The 26170-nt window shown below is 66.7% G+C and overlaps 1 protein-coding gene across 28 annotated transcripts in view; it reads left to right on the plus strand.

Annotated features, from left to right (window-relative positions):
• Window positions 1–26170, plus strand: part of NRXN2 (neurexin 2) — a 102448-nt gene that overhangs the window by 52452 nt on the left and 23826 nt on the right. For 9 of the 28 annotated variants that reach the window (XM_036430467.2, XM_036430472.2, XM_036430473.2 and 6 more), the window contains 7 exons: window positions 4823–4849; window positions 6707–6826; window positions 7131–7512; window positions 8032–8222; window positions 9694–9867; window positions 10221–10340; window positions 23117–23298. In XM_036430467.2, coding sequence (XP_036286360.1) covers window positions 4823–4849; window positions 6707–6826; window positions 7131–7512; window positions 8032–8222; window positions 9694–9867; window positions 10221–10340; window positions 23117–23298 — 1196 coding nt within the window. Of the gene's footprint in view, window positions 1–4822; window positions 4850–6697; window positions 6827–7130; window positions 7513–8031; window positions 8223–9693; window positions 9868–10220; window positions 10341–14668; window positions 15232–23116; window positions 23299–26170 lie in introns of those variants that run through there. The other 19 variants (XM_036430471.2, XM_036430476.2, XM_036430466.2 and 16 more) reach the window with 4 other exon arrangements.

Here is a 26170-nt window from a genome sequence, read left to right on the forward strand (position 1 = left end):
GACTCGCCACCTGCCACGTCTGCGTCCCGTGGCTGCCCTGCGGTGCCACCAGGTCTGATAGGTGCCGCTGTCCCTTTAATAGACTGTGGCATTCATGACCCAGGGCCACGCTGACGGGGGTCGTGGGGGTGCGGGGGGCCGGGCTCAGACTCAGGGCATCTGCCTGAAGCACGGCGCTCCCCTCACTGCCTCTCACAGAGCTGGGTGCGAGCGTCCAGGCCTCACCATCAGGCTCGGGTCTCTGCCCTGCCCCGCGCCGGCCCTGCCACCTCCCGCGCAGTGCCCTGGGTGTCAGCAGGCGGGACCGTGAGGGCTGTGGGACTCACTCGCTGACATTCCCGGGACCCCCTGTAAGGGCCAGGTGTCCGCCACCCCGGCACAGCGGTGGGTGAAACCGCTGGGCTTCAGCCGGGAGGCCCTGGCAGTGAGCGTCCTGACTGTCCAGGCCACGTCCCATCTGTCCAGCCCAGACGCACTCTCAGCGCAGATGGTAGCACCCGGCGCCCGCTGCGCAGGCAGGTCCCGGCCGCTCGGGTCCCGAGGGTCCCGCCCTGAGCGGATTAGAACCCTTGACCAGGCAACACAGCTCTGAGCTTCTCAGAGTCCATCTGGAGTCTCGCTGACGTGGTCTCCAGGGCGTCGGGAGGACAGGCGGGCCACCACCTTGTTTATAAACGTGCACTACTGGCCCCTGGTCTCCTATCAGGACCAGGCTTTGCAGACGGAGGCGGGAGCGGAAGCGGGAGGTGTGCGAGCCTCTGGGGCCTCTGACTGTCTTCAGGCTCCCCGAGGCTCTGCCTCTAGCCAGGACCACAGATCATAGCCGAGTGGCGGCAGCGGCAGCGGTGGTGCTGCAGGGGAGCTGGACGGGAAGTGCCTTGGGGCCAGCGCTCCCGGTCCCTCCCCCTCCCCCTCCCCCAGCACTCTGAGGCGCCACAGGAGGAGGCGCCAGCCTGGGGCCCATGAGTGGCCGGTGCTGCTCGGCTGCCCAGGTCTGCCCACAGGAGATTGCTCGCTCTGTGCGCAGTGGGAACAGCGGGTGCTGGGCCTCCCGCTGGCAGGACGCAGACACGCTTCCTCACCGGGTCCAGGTCCCCCCGGAGAAACCCGGGTTCCTTCTGATTAGACACTCTGGGGCCCTCAGGACCGAGTCTGCCCTTCCATGGGCGTGCTTTCCTGTTGGTGTGACTGAGCACGCAGAAGGTCGAGAACAAGGCGGCCTCAGGCTGCATGCGCCCTTGCCTCTGGCTGTGCCTGGCCCCGGCCACAGAGATGCCGTCTCTGACGTGGCCCACGACCAGCTGTGACCAAATGCCTGTGCGGACGCATGTGTCCGCAAATGCAAGTGATGCGTGCACAGGGCGGCGTGAGGCCGCTGCGCGATCACGCAGGCTCCGCCTGCCCACACCGGCCCCGGCCGCGGGCTGTGATGGGGCCAGAGGATCTGGGTTCTAGCCCTGGTCCCCTCGAAGGCTGGTAAGTCATTTCCTCTCCGAGCCTCCGCTTCCCTCTCTGTAGAATGGGGATGAGAGTCCTCACTCCGCCCACTCTGTGATGGCTGAGGCTGAGATGGAATAACGGGAGTGAAGACAGCGCGCAGAGCAAGAGACACGGGTAGACGCACCCGCCTTCCCGAAGGAGAACCGCCCAGGGATAGGCCTGGGGCTGTGGGCTGCAGCTGGTGGGGGCCTGGCGGGGGGGGCTGGCTTCCTTCCACAGGATCCCATCTCAGGGTCCCGTTCTGATCCCCATCCTGCCCGCCATGCAGGGCCTGCCTGGCCCCGTCAGGCAACACCATCGAGGCCGCAGTGCTGGCTGGACCACTTCTGGGGAACGGAGAGAAGACGGTTGAGCAGGGAAGCCAGCCGATGCCGCTCCCAGACTCAGTGGCCTGGCCCAGCCTGGGTGCCGGCCTGGAGGCGGGAGCGGTCCGCCATGACCACTGGACGGGCGGCTGGGGATCATCCACTCTGTGCCCGCCTCCGGAGCCAGGTGTTTGCTAGGCCAGAGAGAGCAGAGGCCGGGGTCAGAGACCCGATGCCTCCGGCCTGCCCCGCCTCCCGGTCCTCGGTGCCCCGGGCGGTCCCGGAGCTCTGCAGCCTGCCGCCTGAGCAGAGGCTCCTCACCCTGCTCAGTGTGACCTGTGTCCCTGTTCCTTCGGCCTTGGCCATGGCTCCTGGGGCAGCACCAGCCGGCTTTCTGTCCCTCACCCACCCTCCCTGGAAGTGCCCATGTGGTCCCCGCTGTCAGCGAGAACACTCGGAGGGCGCCTTGCATTGTACTGAAAGCATCTCAGAGCTGGAGGGTCTCAGAAGTCACCCGGGCAGCCCGTCCCCGATGTGAACTGTCCTTGCCTCCCCCCACAGATAGGAGGCCCCCCCTGGGCTGAGACCCGCTGTGCCAGGAGCTCCTTGTCTGAGACAGCCATGCTGGCCACGGTCCTTCTTCCTCCACGCAGCCTCCCCTTCTCAAGTCCCTGCCCGGGCACCTGGTTCTGCCCCCATCGAGCCGGACGGAGCAAGTCCAACTCCCGTTCGAGGTGTAAGCCAGGCTCACACACGCCACACCCCACAGCCTTCAGCCCCGGCTGGAGGGCACGGCCACGCGGCTGCTCGGCAGCTCTCCGGCTCCCCCTGTCGGCCAGGCTCTGGCCCGCAGCTCTGGATGGGCTGCCTCCGTGGCACTGCTCCTGACAGCGGACTGGCCAGTGGCTCCTGGGGCCCCTTGCAGAGCAGCCTTCCCCACTGCGCCCCCTGCAAGCTGGGGGGCTGGGGTGGCAGGGTCAGAGGGGGCCGGGAAGCCGGTTCTTCCCCTCGGCTCCTTCCTGCGCAGGTGGCTTCCTCCCACCCGACCCGTCACATCCCTCTCCCCGCCTGGTCTCTGTGTCCAGCCAGGGCCTGGTGTGTCTGGGCAGACCGGTCCCTGTCCACCCCTGACTTGAGGCGCAGGTGCCTGACCGGCCGGTGGGTGACTAGCTACGCCCCAGGGCTGTGCCCTGCACCGAGGGCGCCCTGAGGCCGTTCCGTTCACTGCGCTCCTGGCTTTCCTCCGGATGGCGCTGGCTCCCTCCTGGGGCCATCCCCAAAGGGTGTGCTTCCCTCTCACCCCACTGGGCGGGGGCTCCTGAGGTGTGGCCGCTGCAGCGGGTGGGACTGGAGCTGACACCCCTTCTCTGGACAGACGGACCCCATCCCTGCGTTCCCCCGCTGGGAGGGAAAGAACCAGGCCTCTCCCCCATGGAGTCAGCGGCCCCTCCCACCCTTTTTTCTTTTTTGGACCCTTCACTGGTGAAGACTCTGCTGGCCTGAGAGCCCCCGCGACCTGACTCCAGGCCTGGCACCCTCCATACCCCCTTCCCCCCCCCTCCCCGTCCAGCTTCTCCTTCCCTCTGCTCCCTTTCTTCCTCTTTCCTCTCTGCTCCCTCTACCTCCTTCCTCGTCCTGGCCTCTGACTTCCGTGTCTGCCCTGGGCCTCCGGCCGCCCTGACTCCCGCGGTGCCAGGCTGTGGCTCAGGGTCCCGGCTGCTCCCCCACTCTTCTGCTGTGGTTGACAACGCGTGTGGAGCTCAGCGTACCGCCCAAGGGCCGTGCCCCCGGAGCACAGGGGAGTCTGTTGGCCTTCCCTGCAGGAACCTTCCCGCCCAGGGCATGCCAGATGCCCGGCGCCCCTTGCTTCCTGGTCCAGAGGGTCTGGGCAGAGCCAGGGCCACTGGATGCCAGGATAGTGCTGCTCACAGGCTGGGCACTGCCCCCTCGGAGAGGACAGGGACAGCCCATTTCTTGCCCCAGCTCAGGACCCTCTGGCTCAGGCCCTCGGTTCACAGCAGGGGGTGGGGGAGCCGAGGCTCAGGTCTGCCATTGCAGAGTCTCGGCCAGCCTCCCTACCTCCTGGCTGCAGCTCCTGCTGGTGGGCCCGAAGGGGCGGCCTCCCCGGACCTGGTCCGCTGGCATGTGGGTGATGTGTCCCCCGGGGGAAGGGGGTGGCCGGAGGCTCGGAGCCACAGGGAGGGTGCTGCTCTGCGTAGACCGTGTGCTCTGGCCAGTGGTGCCCGCAGCCTGGAGTTGGGGGTAGCAGGCTGGGGCAGGGCAGGGCAGGGCAGGGGACTTGGCTTGTGGTGCCTGCCGGCCCCTGACTTGCTGTGCCCTCAGAAGCCGTGCTTCGGTGTCCCCCCTGTGAGGCCGGGCTGCTCCTAGGAAGACGAACAGCGGTTCCTCTTCGGGGCGAGGGGCCTCTGGCCGGTGAGCCCGCGTCCCGCAGGCTAGGAAGGGAGAAGGAAGGTTCCTGTAGGAGAGGGGCAGCCCCCTGGGGCTCGGGGAGGTTTGTGGCCACGGGGCAGGCCTGGGGCAGACTCCTCCGGCTCAGAGCCCAGAGGACCTGGGGAGTGACGGTCACCGCCTGGGCTCTGAGCAGGGAGCCGCCCCAGAGCGGGGTGCAGGGCCGCTGGCCTGCCCCATGCCTCCCTCCCGGAGACGGGAGGTGTTGGGTTGGCCAAGCCCTCAGCGCCCCTGCGATCCCGTGTACGCTGATTCCCAGGGTGCCATCTCCCTCGGACAGGAGAGGCCCGGGCCCTCCCACGAAGGCCCTCCCTGTCACCTGCCTGCCCGCCTCCCAGCCTGGGGAGGGGTGGAGCCCTCTTGGGGACAGGAGGGACAGGGTCCCCCTGAGGAAGGGGAGAGGGCACCTGGGCACGCGTGGTCCCCGGAAAGTGGCCCCGGGGGAACCCCCGTCCGCAGACACCCCTCCCTGTGAAGGATGTAAAAAAAAAAAAATTGTTCTGCCTTTTTGTCTTCCCTCCCCTCTGCCCGCCCCATGGCCCCCCCAGACTGCCTGCGCGTCGGCTGCGCACCCAGTAAGTGGCTTCCCTCTTCTTCTGCAGAGTCCTGAGGGGCTTGGGATGCTGGGCCGGGGTCTGGGGAGGGTCGGTGGCGGGGAGGAGGGCCGGTATGGGGTTTGGGGAGGCAGGGAGCAGGGTGGAGGGGGTAGTGTGGTTGTGGACAGGATGGGCCAAAGGAAGCCAAACCAGGGGGAGCAGGTGGGGATCCGGGTCAGCATACTCACTGGGGCCAGGAGGGGGAAGGAAGTGCCTTGTCATCTCACGTCCTCAGGAGCGGGACAGGGTCTTGGTGGCCCCGCAGCCGGATGGCCCACACCCCTTTATGGGCAGGAAGGCGGAGAGAGCTCTGGGCCAGAATATCCCGCTGCATGTCCAGCGGCGGCCACAAGGGGGAGCGCGAGGCACGCCGGAAGGAAGCCGCGGCTTGAGATCCGTGGAGGCGGCGTGGTCAGGCCTTCCAACCCCTCCCGGCTCCTGCGTGGGCAGGGCCGTCTTTCTGCCGCATGGGGGCGCTCTCAGAGGCGGCGGGGTGCGATAGAGAGAGAGTGGGCATTTCTGAGCGCCCCAGCGGCCCGGCCCCGCGCTGTCTAGTTCCACATGGTGTGCCTGCGGTCCGTAGGAATGAGCACAGGAAGGCGGCGGGCCCAGGCAGCGGGTGTGTGTGTGTGTGTGTGTGAGAGCTGAGGCTGTGTTCGGTACCTGCGTGCATACCCATGGGGACCCTGCTCCTTGCTGGCGTGAGCACTGAGGACCCAGGGGTGACCTGGGAGTGCTGCAAGGCTCAGCACCATTCTAAAGAGAATCTTTTTTTTTTTTTTAATCTTCATCCGAGGATATTTCCCCCCATTCGTTATTAGAGAGAGTGGATGGGAGAGGGGGAGAGAAATATCGATGTGAGAGACACATCGATTGGTTGCCTCCTGCATGAACCTCGACTGGGGCTGCGGATCAAACCTGCAACTCAGGTCTGCGCCCTTGACTGGGAATCGAACCCATGACCCTCCTGTGCGTGGTCCAGCACTCTAACCACTGAGCCACACCGGCCAGGGCCAAAGGTAAACCTTTTATTTATTTTTCTTCTTTAAATATATTTTTATTCATTTTAAAGAGAAAGGAGGAGAGAGAGAGAGAGAGAGAGAGAAATGATGAGAAAGAATCATTGATCGGCTGCCTCTTGCATGCCCCACACTGGGGATCAAGCCTGCAACCCAGGCAGATGCCCTGACCAAGACTCCAACCGTGGCCTCCTGGTTCATAGGTCGATGCTCAACCACGCTAGCCAGAGCCAACGATAAATACTTTTGTTTTAGGCTTGGAAGCAGGTCATCCTGGCCTTGAATGAGTGGTCATATTTCCTCAAGACACATTCCCCTCTGGCCCCGCTGAAGCTGTGTGCGGGGTAGCCTGTGTGTGCAGGGGTCACCCTGGGCCCCTGGAGCGGGGGGCTGTGTGTCCCTGTGGAGGGCCCGTGCCCGCAGGAAGCTGTGGGTGCACGTGGGCCTCTAGCTGGGAAAGTTGCAGGTCTGCGCGTGTGTGGGGATTTAGCCGCTGGCTGCGCACATGGATGTGGAAGGTCCTTAGGGGACAGGGAGGAGCGTGCTGGCGGTAGGACGGGTGTCTGTGTGCAGAGCCCGGGGCACGGCTCCACTGGCACGGGCCACATCGATTCCCTGAGTGGCACCCTGGCACGCTGTACAGAGGGCAGAGCTCTCCACGTGAGCGTGCGTGTCGGTGTGCACGGTGTGCGCACAGCCGGGACTGGGCCGTAGGTTGTGTGTGAGGTTGTGTGCACACCTGGGGCGGCGAGGCCGCGCCGGGGCTGTGCTGCGGCCGGGCACGGAGGCCGCACTCACGCCCCCCTTGGTGCCGCAGGTAAAGGCCCCGAGACGCTGTTCGCGGGGCACAAGCTCAACGACAACGAGTGGCACACGGTGCGGGTGCTGCGGCGCGGCAGGAGCCTGCAGCTGTCCGTGGACAACGTGACCGTGGAGGGTAGGCGCCGGGCGGGCGGGGCGGGCGCGCCGTCTGGGCGGTGGCACGGCCGCGGCAGCACCCCCCCGAGCTGCTGCCGGCACGTCTCCCTCGGGGGCGGTGTAAGTGGGGCCCGGACCCCGGACCATCCAGCTCCCTGCAGGCAGTGTGTCCCCGGAAGCCTGGCTCCTCCTGGAGCTGGGACGGTGCTGGCTCTCCGGGCAGCCCGTGGGCGGAGGGCGGCTCCTGGGGACCCGAGGCCCGGCCTCAGGGCCCCGCCGTCCGGGTCCAAAAGCCGCCCTCCTCTCTGCGCCCGCCCGAGCAGGACAGATGGCGGGGGCCCACACGCGGCTGGAGCTCTACAACATCGAGACGGGCATCATGACGGAGCGGCGCTTCATCTCGGTGGTGCCCTCCAACTTCATCGGGCACCTGAGCGGGCTGGTGTTCAACGGGCAGCCCTACATGGACCAGTGCAAGGACGGGGACATCACCTACTGCGAGCTCAACGCCCGCTTCGGCCTGCGGGCCATCGTGGCCGACCCCGTCACCTTCAAGAGCCGGAGCAGCTACCTGGCGCTCGCCACGCTGCAGGCCTACGCCTCCATGCACCTCTTCTTCCAGTTCAAGACCACGGCCCCCGACGGGCTGCTGCTCTTCAACGCGGGCAACGGCAACGACTTCATCGTCATCGAGCTGGTCAAGGGGTGAGCTGCCGGGCGCTGCCCCGCCCGGGGAGGGGGCCCTCTGCCCGGCCAGGACACGGCCCCTCCGTACGGCTGAGACATCTGATCCCCCAAACCATCACAGGCCAAGACTCAAGTCCCCAAATACCAGCCAAGATAGCAAAACAGCGCCCCCTCCTGCTGCCCGGTGACTGCCCGCTACGTCCCTGCCAGGGTCTCCCAGTCACCTGCCCGCCCTTCCCCGTCCTGCCGGCCCTCCAGCCCCCTCTGCAGGCAGAGGACAGGCGGTCCGGTGGCCTCCGGTGGAGAGGACCCCGGCCTAGAGCTGCGCTGTCGCTGATCCCAGGGGCCCCTGCTGCCCCACTAGCCTCTCCCCCGACCGGCTCCTCTGTGGTCCTCTCTCCACGTCCCCCCTCGACCACAGTCCTCGAGCGGGGGCCTCCCCCTCTCCCCCTCCCTCCCTGGCACCGAGGACCCTGCCGGGCGCAGCTCCTCCCCCAGCCTCGCCCGCCGTGACCCCGTGCCCCCTCCCGCCGGCAGGTACATCCACTACGTGTTTGACCTGGGGAACGGCCCGTCGCTGATGAAGGGGAACTCGGACAAGCCCGTCAACGACAACCAGTGGCACCACGTGGCGGTGTCCCGGGACCCCAGCAACGTGCACACGCTCAAGATCGACTCCCGCACCGTCACGCAGCACTCCAGCGGCGCCCGGAACCTCGACCTCAAAGGTGGGCCGGGCGCCGGCAAGGCCTGGCCCAGGCCAGACCCCGCTCCCCCCCTCCCCCCCCCCCGCCCCGCGCCCTTCCACTGGCCGATCCTCCCTCCTCCCCGCCACGGCTCCCTCCTGCCTGTCCGCATGGCCACCTCCCCGCAGAGGCTGCTCCCCGGGGGCCGTCTCAGCACCGGAAGCCGGTCCCAGGCTGCGTCTCCTGGGAGCTCGGGGCCTCACCCCACAGCTTCCAAGACCTCCTGGTCCAACCAGCTTGAGGAGCCTGGGATGGGGGCTGGAGAGCGAGCAGGGAGCTCAGCACCCTGCCAGACGCCTCCCAGGGAGGGTGGGTGGGGCGCTGGTGAGGGGAAGGGTCATATACCTTGGGCCTCGGCTGGGCTCGCCTGTGGTCAGCATGACACCAGGGTGCCACATCTCCAGCCTCTTCAGTAGCCATTGAAGCCGTCACTCACCTCCTCCCCCCAGGGGCTGGTCAGAGAGGGAAGAGGAGGAGGAGCCTAGAACAGGTTTTGGAACTGAAGGGAGGACAATGCCCGTGGCCATCCCAGAGCCCAACGGGCAACTGCTTTCACACTCCCAAAGCCGCCCTCAGCTCCGCAGGGACCTGTGTCAGTGGGACTCAGACTGTCCGAGCTGGAGGGGGACCCTCAGAGACCATTGGGCTCTTCCCCTCTTGGAGAGGTGGCGATAGAAGCTTCTGGAAGCTAGGTGGCTTGCCTGAAGTCACCGAGTGAGAAGGCAGCTGAGCTGAGAGTGGAAGCTGGGCCAGATGTTGGGCATGATGCTGCCAGTTCTCCTTGCTCTCAGAAGGGGGCGATGAGTCACAGATAACCCACGGCGGTAGCCAGCTGGGGCGGTCTGGGGCCATGGTCAGGGCATCAGGGCGGCCTGCGTCTGGATGAAGTTCTGTTGGGGGGTGGGCGGGACAAACGCCCAGGGAGTCAGGTCCGCTGTGGCCGGACACTGATGTGGTGACTAGGAGCACTCCCCAGGGTCCCCAGAGTTCCCTGCCAAGCCTTCCTCATCGGGGACTGAAGCTGGGCTGAGAGCCCCCGGAGAGAACTGGGGGTGGGGAGAGGCCTCGGGAGTTCCGGCAACAGAGACTTCGGCAGGGGGAGCCGGTGTGTGTGTGTGTGTGTGTGTGTGTGTGTGTGTGTGTTGGCTGCACATTATGAAAGGCCCTGATTACAGGCCGGAACTGGAATCAGATGTGTGGGAGCGTGCGTGGAACATTTCCCTCCAGCTGCTCCCCGCCCCCGCCCCCTGCATCTGGGCTGCTCTGGGAGGGGAGCAGACAGATGGCAAAGTGGAGAAGGAAGGAGGAAGGCGGGGAGGGGACGTGGAGGCGTTGGGTCTCCGTGAGGAAGTGTCTGGGATGGGGCCCTGCGCGGCCTGGAGGGTCTGAGGACCCGGGCGCCCTCCGGGAGGGGCCGGGCCTGGAGCTGAGGTGTGACCCTGACCCTCCGCAGGGGAGCTGTACATCGGCGGTCTGAGCAAGAACATGTTCAGCAGCCTGCCCAAGCTGGTGGCCTCCCGGGACGGCTTCCAGGGCTGCCTGGCCTCGGTGGACCTCAACGGGCGCCTCCCGGACCTCATCGCGGACGCCCTGCACCGCATCGGGCAGGTGGAGAGGGGCTGTGACGGTGAGTGTGGCCAGGAGGAGGCGTGCGACCTGCAGCTGCAGGAGGGCCAGCTGCCGGGCAGGCCGGGCGGCCTTCCTTCCAGGCCTTGCACGTGCCTGCCCCCAGCTCTGAGCAGGGGTCCCCGGCTGAAGGGTCACCTGCTCTCCCTGGTGCCTCCCACCCCTGGCCCTTAATCCCAGCTCAAGGCCAAGCCTGGCAGTCCTTGAGCGCCCATTCCCACCCCACCCCTCGTCAGTCAGTACCGGCCCTTTCGGCCTGGAGGACTGGGAGCCGGACCCTGCCCGGCCCTGGCGCCTGGGCGGGAGGGAGGGGCGTGGCTGAGCCGGTGTGTCCCTTCCTCCCGCCCCTTCCAGGCCCCAGCACCACCTGCACCGAAGAGTCTTGTGCCAACCAGGGCGTCTGCCTGCAGCAGTGGGACGGCTTCACCTGTGACTGCACCATGACGTCCTACGGAGGCCCCGTGTGCAATGACCGTGAGTGCGGGGCGGGCGCGGGGCTCCGCCTGGGCTGCTGGAGAGCCGCTGAGCCTCCGTGCTTCTTCCTCCTCATCCCTTCTCGTCACGAGAGCCCAGGGGAGCTGCGGGCCTGAGCGGGTCTGCAGCTGCCTCACTCTGGGCGCCCCATGGCTAGCTGGACGCCCTCCTTCGCTCTGAGCTGGTGGGGCGTGGCTCCCTGCACCCGTGACCGGAGGTGTCGGCCTCTGCTGCTCTCCCCGTGCGACCTTGGCCGTGGGCTCACGTGTTACATGTGTAGCTCCCGCATACACACTATTGCAGAAGCGGGGGGCTGGCCAGCCTGCACCCCTTCCCTCGGAGCCCTCAGAGTGTCACAGTGGAAGCCTGTTGTCTCCCCCAGAGGGTCCAGGCCCCGCAGGCAGGCTCAGAGGTCCCCGAGGCCAGGCCGCCGGACATTGGCTGAGTGAGCCCTGCTCTTTCCCGCCCGGAGCCCAGCTGCAGGCTGCCTCCTGGAGCCACAGGGACCCCTGGTGCCCCTGGCGCCCTCTGCCCCGGGGGCACATGGTGTGACCCGCCCCCCCCCCCCCCCGGGCGGCTCCAGCAGCAGCTTCCAGGTTGGCGGCCTGCGGCTGGTGGCAGAGGAGGCCAGCTGGGCAGGAGGGCGGGCAGCTGCCACCTCGAGGGGCTTTTGGAGTTTCCCTCTGATGATGGGGATTGGAGGGGGGCCTGCTGAGAGAGCAGGGTGTGAGCACTGAGCTTCCTGGGAAACACACACACACACACACACACACACACATGCGGACACACACATGCGCGCTCGCGGACAGGGCTTCTCCCTCCACTTTACCAACATGGAACCCGAGACCCGGAGGGGTGAGTGGACCCGGAGGAAGTTCACAACGGACCTGGGGCTGGTGCCTGTGCCTCTGTCCCCCGAGGCGCCTGGGCATCAGGGCGGAGGCCGTGTTTCCTGTGGCGTGGGCGGTGCCGGGATGGGCTCTGAGCGGGTCATGGTGCTCCGCCCTGGGGGTGTCCAGCCATCCTCCCTGGTGCTGCCTGGTGCTCTCAGGCAGGGGCACCCGTGGGTACTCCCATCCCCACCCCGTCCCCCGGATTTTCCTTGTCCGACATCCGATCCGTGCAGAGCCCCAGGCCATGGCCCGCTGGGCACCGCAGCCCCGGTCAGCATGGGGCTGGGCTGGCCCCTTCCCGCAGCTCGTCCAGCTGTGCTCAGGTCTGAGGCGGCGGGCACGTCGCCGCCAATAGTGACAGCCCCTCTGGAAGGCGGTGGGGTGGGGAGCCACCTCCCCCTGCACCGAGGAGAAAACCGAGACGCCCACTCGCTGCCGCTCATGTCCCGGCGCTGGAGGCGCCCGCGGGGGCCTTGCTGGCGGGGAGCGGGGGGTCAGGGTGAGGAAGCCCGGCCGCCCGTTGTTGCTTCCAGCCTCCCACAGGGTGGATGGAGCCTTCTGGAAGGGGGTAGAGATGTGTGGGGGGGGGGGGGGCTCAGGGGCCACACTGTCCTTCAGCAGAGGTGGGAAGGAGGTTGGGACCTCCCGGTCTTGGGGGGCAGGGAGAGCTGGGGCTGGAGAAGGGCCCCCACAGCCACCCTGGTCTGCAGTCCAGCGGCAGAGCCTGGAGAGAAAGACAAGGTGGGTGCGACCTGAAGCCTCGGACCGCCGGCCTGGGCACCTCTGAGACCTCACCTGCAGGACAGGGTGACGGGGCGGGAGCCTGGGCGTCGGGGACTGTGCCCCCCTTCCATACCTCCACGCTCGGCCCCGTCACGTCCACGCTGTGCCCCGGGGCTGTCTTCCCGCCCGTGAACACCAGGGCCAGCGGGAACACCCTCCATCTGGGTGCCACCTCCACACCCACATCAACTCGGTCCGCCCAGAGGGTCCTCTGAGAGGAGGGGCCCGGGGGGAGAAGGAAGTTTCTCCAACCCGAGTGTGAAGGCGCTGGGGCACCACTGGGCACAGAGGGCCCCGGGCGTGGGCTGGGCGGGTGGCGGGGTGGGCCCGGACCCTGTCCTCGGATGGGTGGGTCGGGGTGAGCTGTCTGGGGATGAGCCTGGGATGAGAGGTGCAACCTGCAGGACGGCACTTCTCTCGCCTCGGCGTCTCCACCTGGGACCTGGGACCGCACCAGGCGGCGTGGCGAAGGGGCTGTGTCCCTTTAAGGCTCCGGAGTCTGTTCTGGGAAGGCAGGAGAGAGCCAAGGGCGAGAACCCATCTCTTTGATGGGGAGGGGGGGAGTGGGAACGTGAAATGGGAAAGGAGGAAGCTAAAGGGAGGGGCACGCTCTGACCAGCCCCGGAAGCCCAGGCTGGGGGCGCAGGCCACGGCTCCCAGGGGCCCGCCTGCGGCTGTCTCCCGGCGCTCAGTTCCTCACCCTCTGCCCCTTCTCGCCTCTCCATCTGCTGGGCTCCTCTGCAGCCTCTATCGATCTCTGTCCCTCCCTTCATTGTACCCTCTGCCCCCCCCCCCCCCAGCACTTCCCACTCACCGGTATCGATTGGCCTCCAGGCGGTTTCCCTTCCTCTCCTCTTGCTACCGGCTCCGCCCTCCTTCCCTCGGGGACCATAACTCTGCCGCCTGCTCCGAGCTGTGTCAGTCTGCATCTCGGAGCCAGGGGCACAGAATGGGGTGCAGAGGGCAGCGGGACAAGGCTTGGGGCCGCGCACCAGCTCAGATCCTCCTCCCGGTCCCTCTGAGGACCCCTTTCTTCACGTCTGTAGGCCCAGGTCAAAGGGGCCTGGCATCTAGCAAGGGCGGGTGTGGCAGGAGCTGGCCTGGGTCCTGACAGCACCGGGAGTGGGCACAGCGCCATGTGGGGCCACTGGCGGTAGTTCTGCTCCGAAGTGGAACCAATACCAGAAGTCAGTCCTCTCGCCCCCAGAATCTCCCTCCCTCTCTCACATCACCCCCTTCCCTTTGCCCCTCGCCCCTCTCCTCACTCTGCTGCACTATTCCTTTGACTCCTCCTTGCTAGGTCTGTCTCCACCTCCTTCCTTCTCCCCCCGGCCCCCTCCTCTCAGAGGACCCTCTGGGCGGACCGAGTTGATGTGGGTGTGGAGGTGGCACCCAGATGGAGGGAAGGGGGCCTCCTGCGTCACCTCTTGGGCTGTGACAGGCGCTTCCTGAGGTCCCCGAAACTCTGGGGCACAGCCCAGTGGAGGGGCCCCTCGAGGGAGCAGGGAGTCCTCAGCTGGACATCGTGGCCAGGAAGGGCCTGTCCAGGCGGGACGCTCAGTGGGCAGTGCCCTGGGAACGCGGTGGGGGAGAGGTGGAGGCCGGGGGCGGGCCGGGGGTGGAGAGGAAGGCTTGGAGTCCAGGGGGGGTGCGGGAGGTTGGGGGCACTCTGGGGGAGGTGGGAGGAGGCCGAGTGGTGTGCTTACTCCAGTGCCTTTGAGGTGCGGGTGCCGTTTGTGTGGACGTAGGTGACCCTGTTCGGGGAGGTGGGGGGGTGAGCGAGGGGCCGTGTCTGCGTGCGCCTGGCCATGGATTGCCTGTGATCAAACATGTATGTGTGTGTATGTATGCTTCTGGGAGCGGGTGTACACGCTCGGCCCAGTGTGAGTTCATGCGCCAGCCTCTGAGAGCACATGCATGCATGTATGTGTCTGAGCCTGTGTGCATGCGCGCGCCCGCACCATGATGCCTGTGTGGGCACGTGGGTGTCTCCGTCCCCAAGCCCCGGAGCCCGGCCACCTCCTGGCGAGCGCGCGTTCCGAGGGGTGCGGGCAGGGGTGCGAGCACTATTGGGGTTCACTCAGGTGCGAGGGGGGGAGGGGAGGGGAGAGAGCCGCCTCCCCCGCTGCCTCAGCCCTGTTCAATTATTCATCGGGGCCCTTCGGAGGAGGGGGCGGAGGGGAGCGCGCTCCCGGCGCGGGGCGGGGCGGGGCGGGCGCGCGCCCGGGCGCGGCGGGCGCGGAGCCGGCAGCCAGGTGCCCGCGCAGGAGCGCCCAGCGCCGCCCGCAGCCCGGAGCCGCTCGGTCCTCCGCCTGCCCCCGCCTTCTCCGCGCCCCCCTCCGCTCCGCTCTCCCTCCTCCTCCCCCCTCCCTCCTCCCTCCCGGCGCCCTCCTCTCCCTTCCAGCCTCTGCCTCTGCCTCTGCAGCAACACTCCGCTGCCTCCATCCTCCGCCGGAATCTCGCCGCTCGCGCCTCTCCTCTGCTCGGCCCGGCTCCCCTCCTCCCCTCCTCCCTCCATCCCTCCTCACCCGGATCTGCTTCCCTCCCCGCCCCCTCCCCGCCGCCCTCCTCTCCCGGCCTCCGTGGGGCGGCAGCCGGCAGCTCCGCTTCTCCGCCAGCCCCTCCCGGCTCGGCTTTTCCGCAGGATCCCCGCCGCCTCCCGCGGGCCCCGCCCGCCGGCCCGGGCCTGAGCGATGCCCCCTCCCCCGGGCGCCCCCCCGGGCTGCTGACGGCTCCGCGCCCGCCGCCGGGATGCGCGGGGCCCCTTAGCGCGATGGGCCCCGGCGGTCCGGGCCGCGCCGCCGCCGCGCCGCAGACCCCGGGCTCCCCGGCGGCGTCCCGCTGATCCCGTGGCTGCGGACCGAGCCCGGCTCCGGTTCTCCCGCTCCTCGCCCTTCCCCCTCCTGGGGCCGGAGCCCGAGGGGGGCTGCGCGTCCCCGCCCCGCCATGGGGCTGTAGGCGGCCGCCCCCGGGCGAGATGCCCCCCGGGGGGAGCGGGCCGGGGGGGTGCCCGCGCCGCCCCCCCGCCCTGGCCGGGCCCCCGCCGCCGCCGCCGCTGCTGCCGCTGCTGCTGCTGCTGCTGCTGGGCACGGCCGAGGGGGCCCGCGTCTCCTCCAGCCTCAGCACCACCCACCACGTCCACCACTTCCACAGCAAGCACGGCACCGTGCCCATCGCCATCAACCGCATGCCCTTCCTCACCCGCGGCGGCCACGGTAAGTGCGGGCCCTGGTGGACCGGCCCGTGCGCGCCGGCCCCGGCCCGGGCCGCACCCCAGCCTGTGCGCCCCTCACCTCCGTCTCTGCCCCCTCCTCAGCCCCACCCTCTTCCCTCCACCCCCCCATCTCTTGATCACCCATCTCTGCTTCTCCACTCTCACTCTGTGCCTCACCTCACCTCCATCCCATCTCTGGTTTGTTCCCACCTTCACGGCCTCCATCACCTCCCATCTGTCCTTCCACCCTCTGCCCAGCTCCCCCTCCCTCTCTTCCTCATCACCTCCTCCATCTCACCCCTGTTTCTCCATCCAGGTACCCCCCTCCGTCTGCCTCGCCTCACCTTCCCATGGCTGGTCGGCAGCTCTCACCCCATCATCTTTCTCCCCCAACCACCCTCCCACCCTGACCATCTCCCACCCCTGCCCCTGACATGTTCCATCTCTCCTTTCCTCAGACCTGTCTCCTCTCCACCGTCTCCCTTTCCCCACGGCTGTCCTCCACCACACTCCCGGCCAGCCCCCCAGGCCGTCCTTCCCCATCCTCTCCTCCCCGCCCCCTGCCCTGCGCCCTGCGCGCTCACACCCGCCCCTCTGGCCTATTGCTGGGAACTGACCTCTCCAGGGCCAGCTCCCCTCACCTCCAGTGCTAGCCCCACCACTTTCCACTGCTCTCACCTCACCTCGCTCTTCGCCTCCATCTCAAAGCCCTTCGGACTCTACCACCTTCCATTTCCGATCTCTGTCACTTCTTCTTTCTGCCCCCATCACCCCCATCACCCCCATCACCCCCATAATCCCCCATCACCCCCCATAATCCCTCATCACCCCCATCTCCTCCCATCACCCCCATAATACCCCATCACCCCCATCACCCCCCATCACCCCCATCACCCCCCCATAATCCCCCATCACCCCCCATCACCCCCATCTCCTCCCATCACCACCCATCACCCCCATAATCCCCCATCACCCCCATCACCCCCCATCATCCCCCATCACCCCCATCTCCTCCCATCACCCCCATAATCCCCCATCACTCCCCATCACCCACCCATCACCCCCATCACCCCCATCATCTCCATCATTCCCTATCACCCCCCATCACCCCCATAACCCCCATCACCTCCATCATCTCCATCATTCCCTATCACCCCCCATCACCCCCATCACCTCCCCATCACCCCCATTAACCTCCATCACCCCCATCACCACCCATCACCCCCCATTATCCTCCATCACCCCCATCACCACCCATCACCCCCCATTATCCTCCATCACCCCCATCACCCCCATCACCACCCATCACCCCCATCACATCACCCCCATCACCCCCCCATCACCCCCCATTATCCCCCATCACCCCCCATCACCCCCATCACCACCCATCACCCCCCATTATCCTCCATCACCCCCATCACCACCCATCATCCCCATCACATCACCCCCATCACCACCCATCACCCCCATCACATCACCCCCATCACCCCCATCACCACCCATCACCCCCATCACATCACCCCCATCACCCCCATCTCCTCCCATCACCCCCCATCACCACCATCACCCCTCATCACCCCTCATCACCCCTATCTCCTCCCATCACCCCCATAATCCCTCATCACCCCCATCACCCCCATCACCCCCCATTACCCCCCATCACTCCCATCTCCTCCCATCACCCCCCATCACCCCCATCTCCTCCCATCACCCCCATCTCCCATCACCCCCCATCACCCCCATCTCCTCCCATCACCCCCATCTCCTCCCATCACCCCCATCACCCCCATAACCCCCATCACCACCCATCACCCCTATCACTCCCATCTTCTCCCATCACCCCTATCACTCCCATCTCCTCCCATAACCCCCATCACCACCCATCACCCCTATCACTCCCATCTCCTCCCATCACCCCTATCACTCCCATCTCCTCCCATCACCCCTATCACTCCCATCTCCTCCCATCACCCCTATCACTCCCATCTCCTCCCATCACCTCCATCTCCATGGCCTCATCACTTCCCGCCTTAGGCCCGTGATGGGCTCTGCATGCCGCCTCTGCACCTGCCCCCTCTGTCCCTGCCCCCCACGCCACCGCTCCCCATCACCTCCCGGGTCTGACCCGCATCACACACATCTCATTGCCGGTCAGACTGTTCATGCTCCGTGTTAGTCCCTCCTCACACTCCCTCTCAGAGCTGCTGCCCTCCTGTTCCAGGGAACCGTCACCTCCCGTTTCAGTCCACTCACCACTTCCCCCTCTGGACCACCTCCCTCCCACCCCTGGGCCTTCCATCTCTGCACCCTCTCACCTCCCATTTCTGTTCCTCCTTCCCTGTTCACCCTTGAACTCTCATCACTTCTTCTAACGTCCTCTCATCCCCTCCCATCCCTGGGCCTTCCATCTCTGCACCCCTCTCACCCCGTCATCTCCGCCCTCCTTCACCTCCCATTTCTGTACCTCCTTCACTCTCATCACCTCTCCTGTACATCCTCTCACCCCCTCCCATCCCTGGGCCTTCCATCTCTGCACCCCTCTCACCTCCCATTTCTGTACCTCCTTCACTCTCATCACCTCTCTGCACACCCTCTCGTCCCCTCCCCGCCCTGTAGCCCGGTTGCCTTCCATCCCGGTGCTCCTTCTTCCTCATGCTCCCATCAGCCCTTCCCTCGGCTCCCCTGATCCCCATCACCAGACCTTCACCAGCTCTCACTGGCCCCTTGCTGCCTCCGATTTCTGTGCTTCCATCACCTCCCATTTCCGTTCCCCCGTCACCTCTCATTGTGTAGTTCAGGTTTTTTAAATTTAATTAAATTTAATTTTATTTATTTATTTATTTAATTTTTTTAATTCAGGTTTTGTTCCTCCCTCATCTCCCACGCTGTATCCTCCTCATCCCATGGAGGTCCGGCATGGCCTCCCGCCTCTCTGCCCCATTACTGCCTCCACCTGCCCAGCCTTGCTTCCCCATCCTAGTTCCCCCCATCACTCCCCTTCTCCCCCCCCCCCCCCCCCCCGCCTTTCTGCCTCTCTGTGCTTTCCTCCTACTCCATCTTCACCTCATGTGTGTGCCCCTCCTCTCTCCTCGTCCAGTTCTCAGGAGGGGCCCCTCACCCTCCTCTTCCCTGTCTTCCTCTCTTCCTCGGCATCGTCCTGCCTGGTCTATCCCTGCCCAGCCAGGCCCTCTCCACGAGGCCCGCTCCCATCTCCGTCTTTCTCTCTCCACGTGCCCACCCAGCACTCCCTACCCATTTCTCCCGTGAGCTCTGGTCTCCTGCTCCCCCTCCCTCCTCCTGACTGTCCCCCAGGCTCCCCTGGGGGGGGGGGGGGGGTAGGGGTAGGGCGTAGGAAAGGGGAGCCGGGGAACTGGAGGAGAGCATTGGGGCTAAGAGGAGAGGTGGGGCCGAAACCGGTTTGGCTCAGTGGTAGAGCATCGGCCTGCGGACTGAAAGGTCTCAGGTTCGATTCCGGTTAAGGGCGTGTACATTGGTTGCGGGCACATCCCCGGTAGGGGGTGTGCAAGAGGCGGCTGGTCGATGTTTCTCTCTCATCGATGTTTCTAGCTCTCGATCCCTCTTCCTTCCTTCCTCCCTGTGGAAAATCAATAAAATATATTTTTTTTAAAAAGAGGAGAGGTGGGGAAAGAGGAAGGAAAGGAGTGAGCCCTGGCCCAGGGAGGTGAGCAGATGGGAGGGAGGGGCCTGGCGGAGTGGGGATGTGAGAAGCGGGGAGAGAAGATGGAGGAAAGAGCCTGTGGGGGGAGGGCGAGGAGAGACGCCGACGGGATGTTGGTGTTGGGATTGCCTCGGCGACGGCCTGCAGAGGGGCCATGGCTGCCTGCTGGCCCCGGAGCAGAGGAGGGCTGAGGCCGGGGCAGTGCGGGCGGTGCGGGCGGTGGCGGGAGACGGCCGGAAGGAGCGGGAGGTGAGCAGGTGGAGGAAGGAAGAGGTCAGAGGTCAGGTGGAAGAGCAGGGAGCAGGGCAGAGGCCACCTGTCGGGCGGCACCCACCTCCGCGCCCCTCGCCGCGGGGCTGGCAAAGGACAGGCTTCCCTTGGGGGGCCCCCTCCCCTCTCTGCCCCGTGTCTCCTCAGCACCCCCAGGCCGGGAGCCTCTCTTCTGCACCCGCTTCTCTCCTCCCCTCCCGTCTGGGGTCTCACTCTTTTCCTCTTGCTTCCTCCCCCCTGCTCTTCACTCTTTCCTCCGTGTACCCTTCCACCCCTCAGCTCCCCCCCCCCCCACCCCCGTTACATAATGTCCCTACGACCCAGTCACCGTGGCCCTCCGGCACCTGATGCTGGTCTAGGCCCGGGAGCACCGTACAACTGGGCCCTCAGACTGGCCTGGGAGGTGACAGTCTCTTGTCCTTGACCCCAGCTTCGGTTTCGGGGTCTTTGAGGCACTCACCAGCCCCGGCTTCCATGGCGGGGACCCCCTGGCGCCAGGGAGGACGGGGCCATCCAGCTCAGCCTGGGCCAGTAGCTTCCAGTTCAGGGTTCGCCCCTCCAGCTTCGAAAGGGGCGGGCGGGTGCGTTCACATGGGTGTGTTTCTAACTGGATGGTTTTGGCCTGGAAGGGAGCGGGTACTGTATTCCAGGGGTCAGAGCCCGGCGTCGGAGCTGTGGAGAGTCCCCTGGGCGGGGGGGCCCTTAGACAAGAGTGGGGGTGGCTGGAGCTCCTAGGAGCGGTCTTTGGGGACCGAGTGGGACTGCTCTGTCCTCTCACTGTTCCGTACCATCCGGAAGGTGTGTGTCATGGCTTCTGACGCCGCGGGGCGATGGGCACATGTATGTTCCGCCACAGGGCAGCCCCGCATGCGTGCCTCCCTGAGGGGTCTGTGGTTCGGGTCCGGGTGAGCTCACGTGACCAGTGGAGGGCTGGCTTTCTCTGGAATGCAGGAGTGTGGGAACTCTGTTAAATTCTGGATCTTTGGAGTGTCTTCCCGGACCAGTGGGGCGTCGAGGGGACTGTGTTGGGTGTGGGCCTTTGGGGGGTGGGCCAGAGCGCGTTTGTCTTGAGCTTCTGGGGTGTGCGCACCCCAGGGAGCTCCCCAGTGGTTTCCGGGGAGACGGGAAACCGTGGGTCTGGACTGCCCAGGCAGCATGTGGGCCTTGGTTCAGGCCCCTGCTCCACGGCCCTTGCTGGGCTGAGGTTCTGGACGCGGTACGGAGCCCGAATCCGGCTCTCGGTGCCAGTCTCCTGGGCGCCTGGTGGCCAGGACAGCTTGGGGGTGAGAGGCCAGAGGCCCCTGAGACCCCAGTGGGCCCAACCCGAGGGACCGGGCAGAGCCCGCCCCTGCCCTCCCTGCCAGCCCTCTGGCCCCGGCGGGAGGCGGGCCGGGAGGGCACTGTCTGCCGGGGCAATGACAGCCGCCGCCTTAACTGGGTGCTGGCACGGAGCTGGGCCTCTGCCCGACCCCCACCGAGTCACCAAGGCCTTTAGGCCTCCCAGGCTCGCCGCCGAGTCACCTGGCTGCAGGGGAGCCGCTGGGCCGTCAGCCCCGGGGAGGCCGGGAGGCCAGGCTACAGGGCGGGGCGGGACTCGCACCCGGCCTGCCCAGCCCCAGCTCAGCCCCGGCCCAGCCCCTGCCCTCGCGCCTCCGGGCCAGCCTGCCTTTGTGCGCCCACCAACACGTTTCACGGGCTCCGCGTCTCCTGTGGGTGTGCCTTTGTGTGCAGCCGGTGGCCTTCCCCTGCGGGTGGTGCCGGCCTGCGGTGTGGCCCTGGTGGTGTGCATTGTGGGCCTGGGGCTTGGGGTGCCAGTGCCCTCTGATCCTCAGCCTCATGCCCCGTGGGACAGGGGCTGCCCGCACCTCAGGCCCCGGGCTCGGGGGCGCTCTGCTCTCCAGGATTAGGCGTGGTCTTTGTTACCGGGAGGTGGGGGTAGGGGGAAGGGAGGAGAAAGGGCCTCCTTGAGCCCTGACCTGGGAGATGTGGGGGCTGGGCCCAGGCCGATGGTGTTTCCTTGCTGATTGGAGGGACCCAGAAACCCGATAAGCCCCTTCTTCGCCTGGCTGGGAGGCCCCGGGCCCAGGGGTGAAGGGGCGGCAGCCTCTGGCCCCCCGAGTCTGGGAGGGGTGTGGGGGAGGTCAGCATCTCAGCTCCCGGGGCTCCCCACCCCCACATTTGGCCATGCAGTTTGTGAGTGGAGGGAGAAGGGAGGACTCTGGTATCACGGTCGCCATGGAAACAGCCGGATTTCCGAGTGCTGCCTTGGGAGTGGAGACTGGGCTGGCTGAGGCCTACCTGCTCTGGCCTCAGGCCCTGCCTTCCCGGCAGGGGGCCCGCCCGCCCTGTGCGGGGTGCTGCTCCCTGTGTGCTCGGCCCCCATCCAGCTCTCCACCCTGATCTTGGGGTCCCATCCTGAGGAATAACCCTCAGCACTGGGCCTTCGGGGGGCGGGAGCAGGTGGGAAGGACCTGCTGGCGGGGTGTCAGCTAGGAGACTTAAGGTGGGGCCACCCCTCCCTCTGGCCCTGCCTGGGAGCCTGAGGGCATTGGTTCAGGGCTCGGGAACAGCTCCCGCTCCCCCTTCGCCAGGCCCTGCGGCCCAGGCACAGCCCTCCGCTCAGCTCCTCCGCGGCCTCAGAAGCCCCCTCTTGGGGGACCTGGGAACTTCCTGGGCTAGCGCCCCCCTCCCTGACCGGCGCTGCCTGAACTGCCCACAGGTGCTTGAGGGCCTGGCCTCAGCGCGACCGGTTGGTCTGCCCTCTTAGCGGGCACTTTTGCCCTCCAGCGGCGGCCCTCCTGCCCCAGGCCCCAGCTCCCTGACCCCCGGTTTCCACCCCGCCCAGAGCCCTCCCACCTCCAGGCCCACGTCTCTCCCGCCCGCCCGGGCTCCGGCTCTGCCCGGCTGCCCCTCCCGCTGTGCATAAACCCTCTTCGAACCCCTCTGCCCCCAAGAAGTGCTCAGAGAGGAGTAGTTAGTGCCTAATTATTTAATTAAGCATTTATGACTCTCCTAAAGAAGGCAGGATGTTCCCTCCCCTCCTCTGAAGGCCCCGGAGTGCCAGTCCTTCAGGCCCTCGGGCGCCAGCCTTCCGGACCACACCGGCCGCCGTGGTCCGCACCCCCTGCCCTAGGCCTCCCGGACAGACTCCCTTCCTGGAAACTGGGTGACCAGCCCCCCCCCCCAGCCATCCGCCCGCCCCCCCGTCCCCAGGGAGCCCAGTCAGCGGCAGGAGGGAACGTGGAGACTAATGGGGTTTATTTTGGGGCTGAATCGTTAGGGACCTCACACCCGCCCCCGGCAGCCGGATGGAGAAGAGGAGACGGAGAGGGGGTGGGGTGGGGGAGGGCAGGCCGAGGAGCCTTCATCTCTGCCTCCCGCTCTCCCACTTTCTCTCACCTACACCCCAGTCTGCCCCTCTGTCCATCTGTCCTGCCTTCCTCCTCCTCTGGCTGTCAGTCTCACCCCCCCCCCCCCATCAGGTCTGTCCTTTCTGGGCCGGGCTCCAGGCCCCCCCATTGTGGGGCCCAGGCAGCCCCTCGTTGTGTGTGGAAGCAGAGTCCTGGGCGAGCTGGGCCAGGATTTCCAGGGCCCGGAGGGTGCAGGCAGGCGCTGGAGGGGTGCCAGCCTGTGGGCTGTGAGTCAGAGCTGGGCACAGCTCCGCTCCCCCTCCTGCCGGGGGCTCCTCTGCCTGGTGCCTGCTCCGCTCCGGCCCTCAGAGGCCCTCCCCTCGGAGCCGTCCCCGCTCCAGCCCCGGCGGACGCGAGCTCAGGCCCCGGGCCTCCCGGCCCCAGCGGGCCGCTGGCTCTCTCGGGGCCACGCTGCCACCTCTCTGTTCTGCTGTAATTAAAGCCACCGTCCCTCAGGACGGCAGGAAGGCTGGGGTCCTCGTGAACCTGCTGATGTCACATCGCCCTCCCTCTCCTCCTCTCCGCAGCCGGGACCACCTACATCTTCGGGAAGGGGGGGGCGCTCATCACCTACACGTGGCCCCCCAACGACCGGCCGAGCACGCGCATGGACCGCCTGGCCGTGGGCTTCAGCACGCACCAGCGGAGCGCCGTGCTGGTGCGCGTGGACAGCGCCTCGGGCCTCGGCGACTACCTGCAGCTGCACATCGTAAGGACCGGCCCCGCCCCGCCCCCTGGCCTCCGACCCCTGGCCCCACCCCGACCTTCCCACCCAGACCCCACCGGCCCCTTCGCTCCCTGCTAGCCCCTCAGATCACCCCTCGCTCGAAGCCCTCTGTGCCCTGACTCCTGGGCTTCCGCTCTGCTGCTGCCTCTGAGGCCATCCCTGCCTGTCATTCCCGAGAGCCTGTCTCACCGCTGACGTGAGGCCCCTCCCCGGCTCCCTGAGGCCACCTGTGTCCTCTGACCTTCCCGAAGGCAGCCAGGGCCTCCTGAGTCTTCCGGAAATGTCCCCACAGGCTGACGGCCCGGGCTGCGGCTTGCTCACCCCTAGACGGGTTAGGAGAGCCCCCCCCCCCCCCCCCTGCCCCTGTCCCTGTTGCCTCCTCACCCTCCCTGTGCCAGCAGCCCACCTGCTGCTTCACCTGGCCTTCTCAGCCTGCCCCCCGCCTCTGCCCTCCCTTGACCTCTGTTCCCATGACCTTTGCTCTCCCAGCCACCCTCTGACCCTGCCACCTGCTCTGACTGTCACTCCTACAGCCTCTCTGACCTCTAGGCTCCGCCCCAAACCCCCACCTTGACCTCTGACCCCACCCAGCTCTGCCTTTCTCTGCCCAGCTGCTCCCTGGGGCTGCTTCCTTCCTCAATCTCTGCTCCTCCCTGCCTCCCTCTGCCGCCGCCCGTCGAACTCGAACCCGCAGCCCCTGTCCTCGCAGTCTTCATCCTGCAGCTGGTCCTCAGGCAGCGGCTTCCCCCCTCCCCGCACACTCTTCCCCGCAAGCTGCCCGCCGCCTCCTCATCCTGCTCTGGCCCTCCCCGTGCTTTTACCCCGGGCTCTACCTCCACCCCTTCCCCACCCTACAGCCCTTTGCAGCCTCTTTCCGCCTGCACTCTGCAGGCTGACCCTGCCCGGGCCCCAAGCTGGGGTTCAGCAGGTGGCCAGGCTTGTGTGTGGAGAGGGAGAGGTCTGGGGGAGTCCCCGGGCTTTGGGGGGGTGCGTGAGGAAGCCGGGGGAGAGGGCTTGTCTGGGCTCCGGCCCATCCCCATCTGATTGGGACCATGGCTACTGGCCGCTCCTTATGCAACAGCTCTTTAGGGACCCACGGCTGCACACCTCCCCCAGCCAGGGAGCCCCGGGAGGAGGTGTGAGGAGAGATGTCCTGTGGGCAGAGAGAGCAGGAGTGGAAGTGGCAGCTGATGGGCGCTGAGGGGGGCGGAACGGGCAGGGTGAGTGGAGGGGGGGGTGCAGGGCGCGGAGGGAGGGGGCAGGGTGTGGAGTGGCCTGGGGAGGAGGCCCGTGCCCGGGCCTGGTGAGTGAGACACAGCGTCTCGGCTGTGGGTGAGAGACGGTGTGGCTGTGATGACAGCGGGGCAGGGCCTGTCAGGAGTGGCAGTGTGACCTGGTTGTGGGGCCGATGAGAAGGCTGTGTCTGGCCTCTGGTCGGGCCGCTCGGTCTGAGCTCCGGGCGGCGCAGTGTCTGTGGTGTCGGCCTCCGGACCCCGTGTGGAGACGTGGAGACGGGCTGTCTCTGTGGCCTCTGTGACCGAGGCAGTTCTTGCCCCCGGCCGTGGAGCAGGGACCTGGGCTTGGGTCCCCCTGCCCCCTCCTCCTCTCGGTGCAGAGCCCGCGCCCCCCCTGCGCTGTGCAGGCTGGGCGGACGGGGCGCAGTGCGGGCTGAAGGGATCATGCGTGTAAAGCAGGGGGACGCCGCTCAGCCCGGGAAGGCCCCTGTCAGCCGGCGCCACCTGTGACTCACCGGGGCGTGCGGTCTGTCCCGTGTCCGCCTCTGACTGCCGAGTCGCAGGTTTAGGGCACCGGCTCCCGATGCTAGCGGGGCGGTCGGGGCCAGGGCGTGGGGAAGGGGCCTTGCCTGCTGCCGGGTCAGGGGAGCAGGCTGTGCCTGGAGCTGCGGAGGGCGGAGGTAGGCGCCTGGCCCTCGGTGAGGCCAGTCCTCCGAGGAGAGCCGCACACATGGCCCCCGAGCCGCCTCCCCAGGGACGTGACACATCGGCTCCCACCGAGGCGGCATCAGCAGCTGAGAGCGGGGAGGCGGCAGCAGAATAGGAGAAAAGCAATTTGACGTTTCTAATAAAGCGTCGCTCCACTTTGCCAAATTAATTTTGACTCCCATAATTATTTGCTGTAGGAGCGGCCGCGTTCCCCCACCGCCGCCTAATGAGGTAATTGGGGAATTAGGAATTAATGACTTTAACAGAAGTGACAACTGACTGCACGTCGCCAGCAGCTCTGGGGAGCCGCCTCTCCCCCGGAGTGCGGCTCGGAGCGCGGCTCCTAGGAAGCCCAGGTGTCCCGCCTCCCGGCCCGGAGCCCGGAGCCCGGAGGGCCTGAGGCCGGCCCTCGCTGGGCGCTGGCGCTGGGCGCTGGGCGCCGGCCTGGGCGCTGCAGTTGCTAACAATAGTGCTGCGGAGCGTGGCGGCTCCCCGCTTGGCGTGGGAGCAGATGATCTGTCTCCTGGGATGTCAGTTGTGGGTGGGTGGGTGGGGCTTGCTAGTACTCTGAGCAAGGCCAGCCTCAGTTTCCCTACTTTATTGAGGAAGATGCTGCATGTATAAAGTGTGTGTGTGTGTGTGTGTATGTGTGAGAGAGAGTGTGTGAGTGTGTGTATGTGTAGTGTGTGTGTGTGTGAATGTGTGTGTGTGAGTGTGTGTGTGTTTGTGAGTGTGTGTGTGAGTGTGTGTGAGTGTGTGTGTGAATGTGTGTGTGTGAGTGTGAATGTGTGTGTGTGGATGTGTGTGTGTGAGTGTGTGTTTGTGAGTGTGTGTGAGTGTGTATGTGTGTGTGTGTGTGGAGTGTGTGTGTGTGAGTGTGTGTGTGTGTAAGTGTGTGAGTGTGTGTGTGT

The sequence above is a fragment of the Pipistrellus kuhlii genome, unplaced genomic scaffold (assembly GCF_014108245.1).
Source record: "Pipistrellus kuhlii isolate mPipKuh1 unplaced genomic scaffold, mPipKuh1.p scaffold_m20_p_109, whole genome shotgun sequence".
NCBI classification, from domain to species: domain Eukaryota; kingdom Metazoa; phylum Chordata; class Mammalia; order Chiroptera; family Vespertilionidae; genus Pipistrellus; species Pipistrellus kuhlii.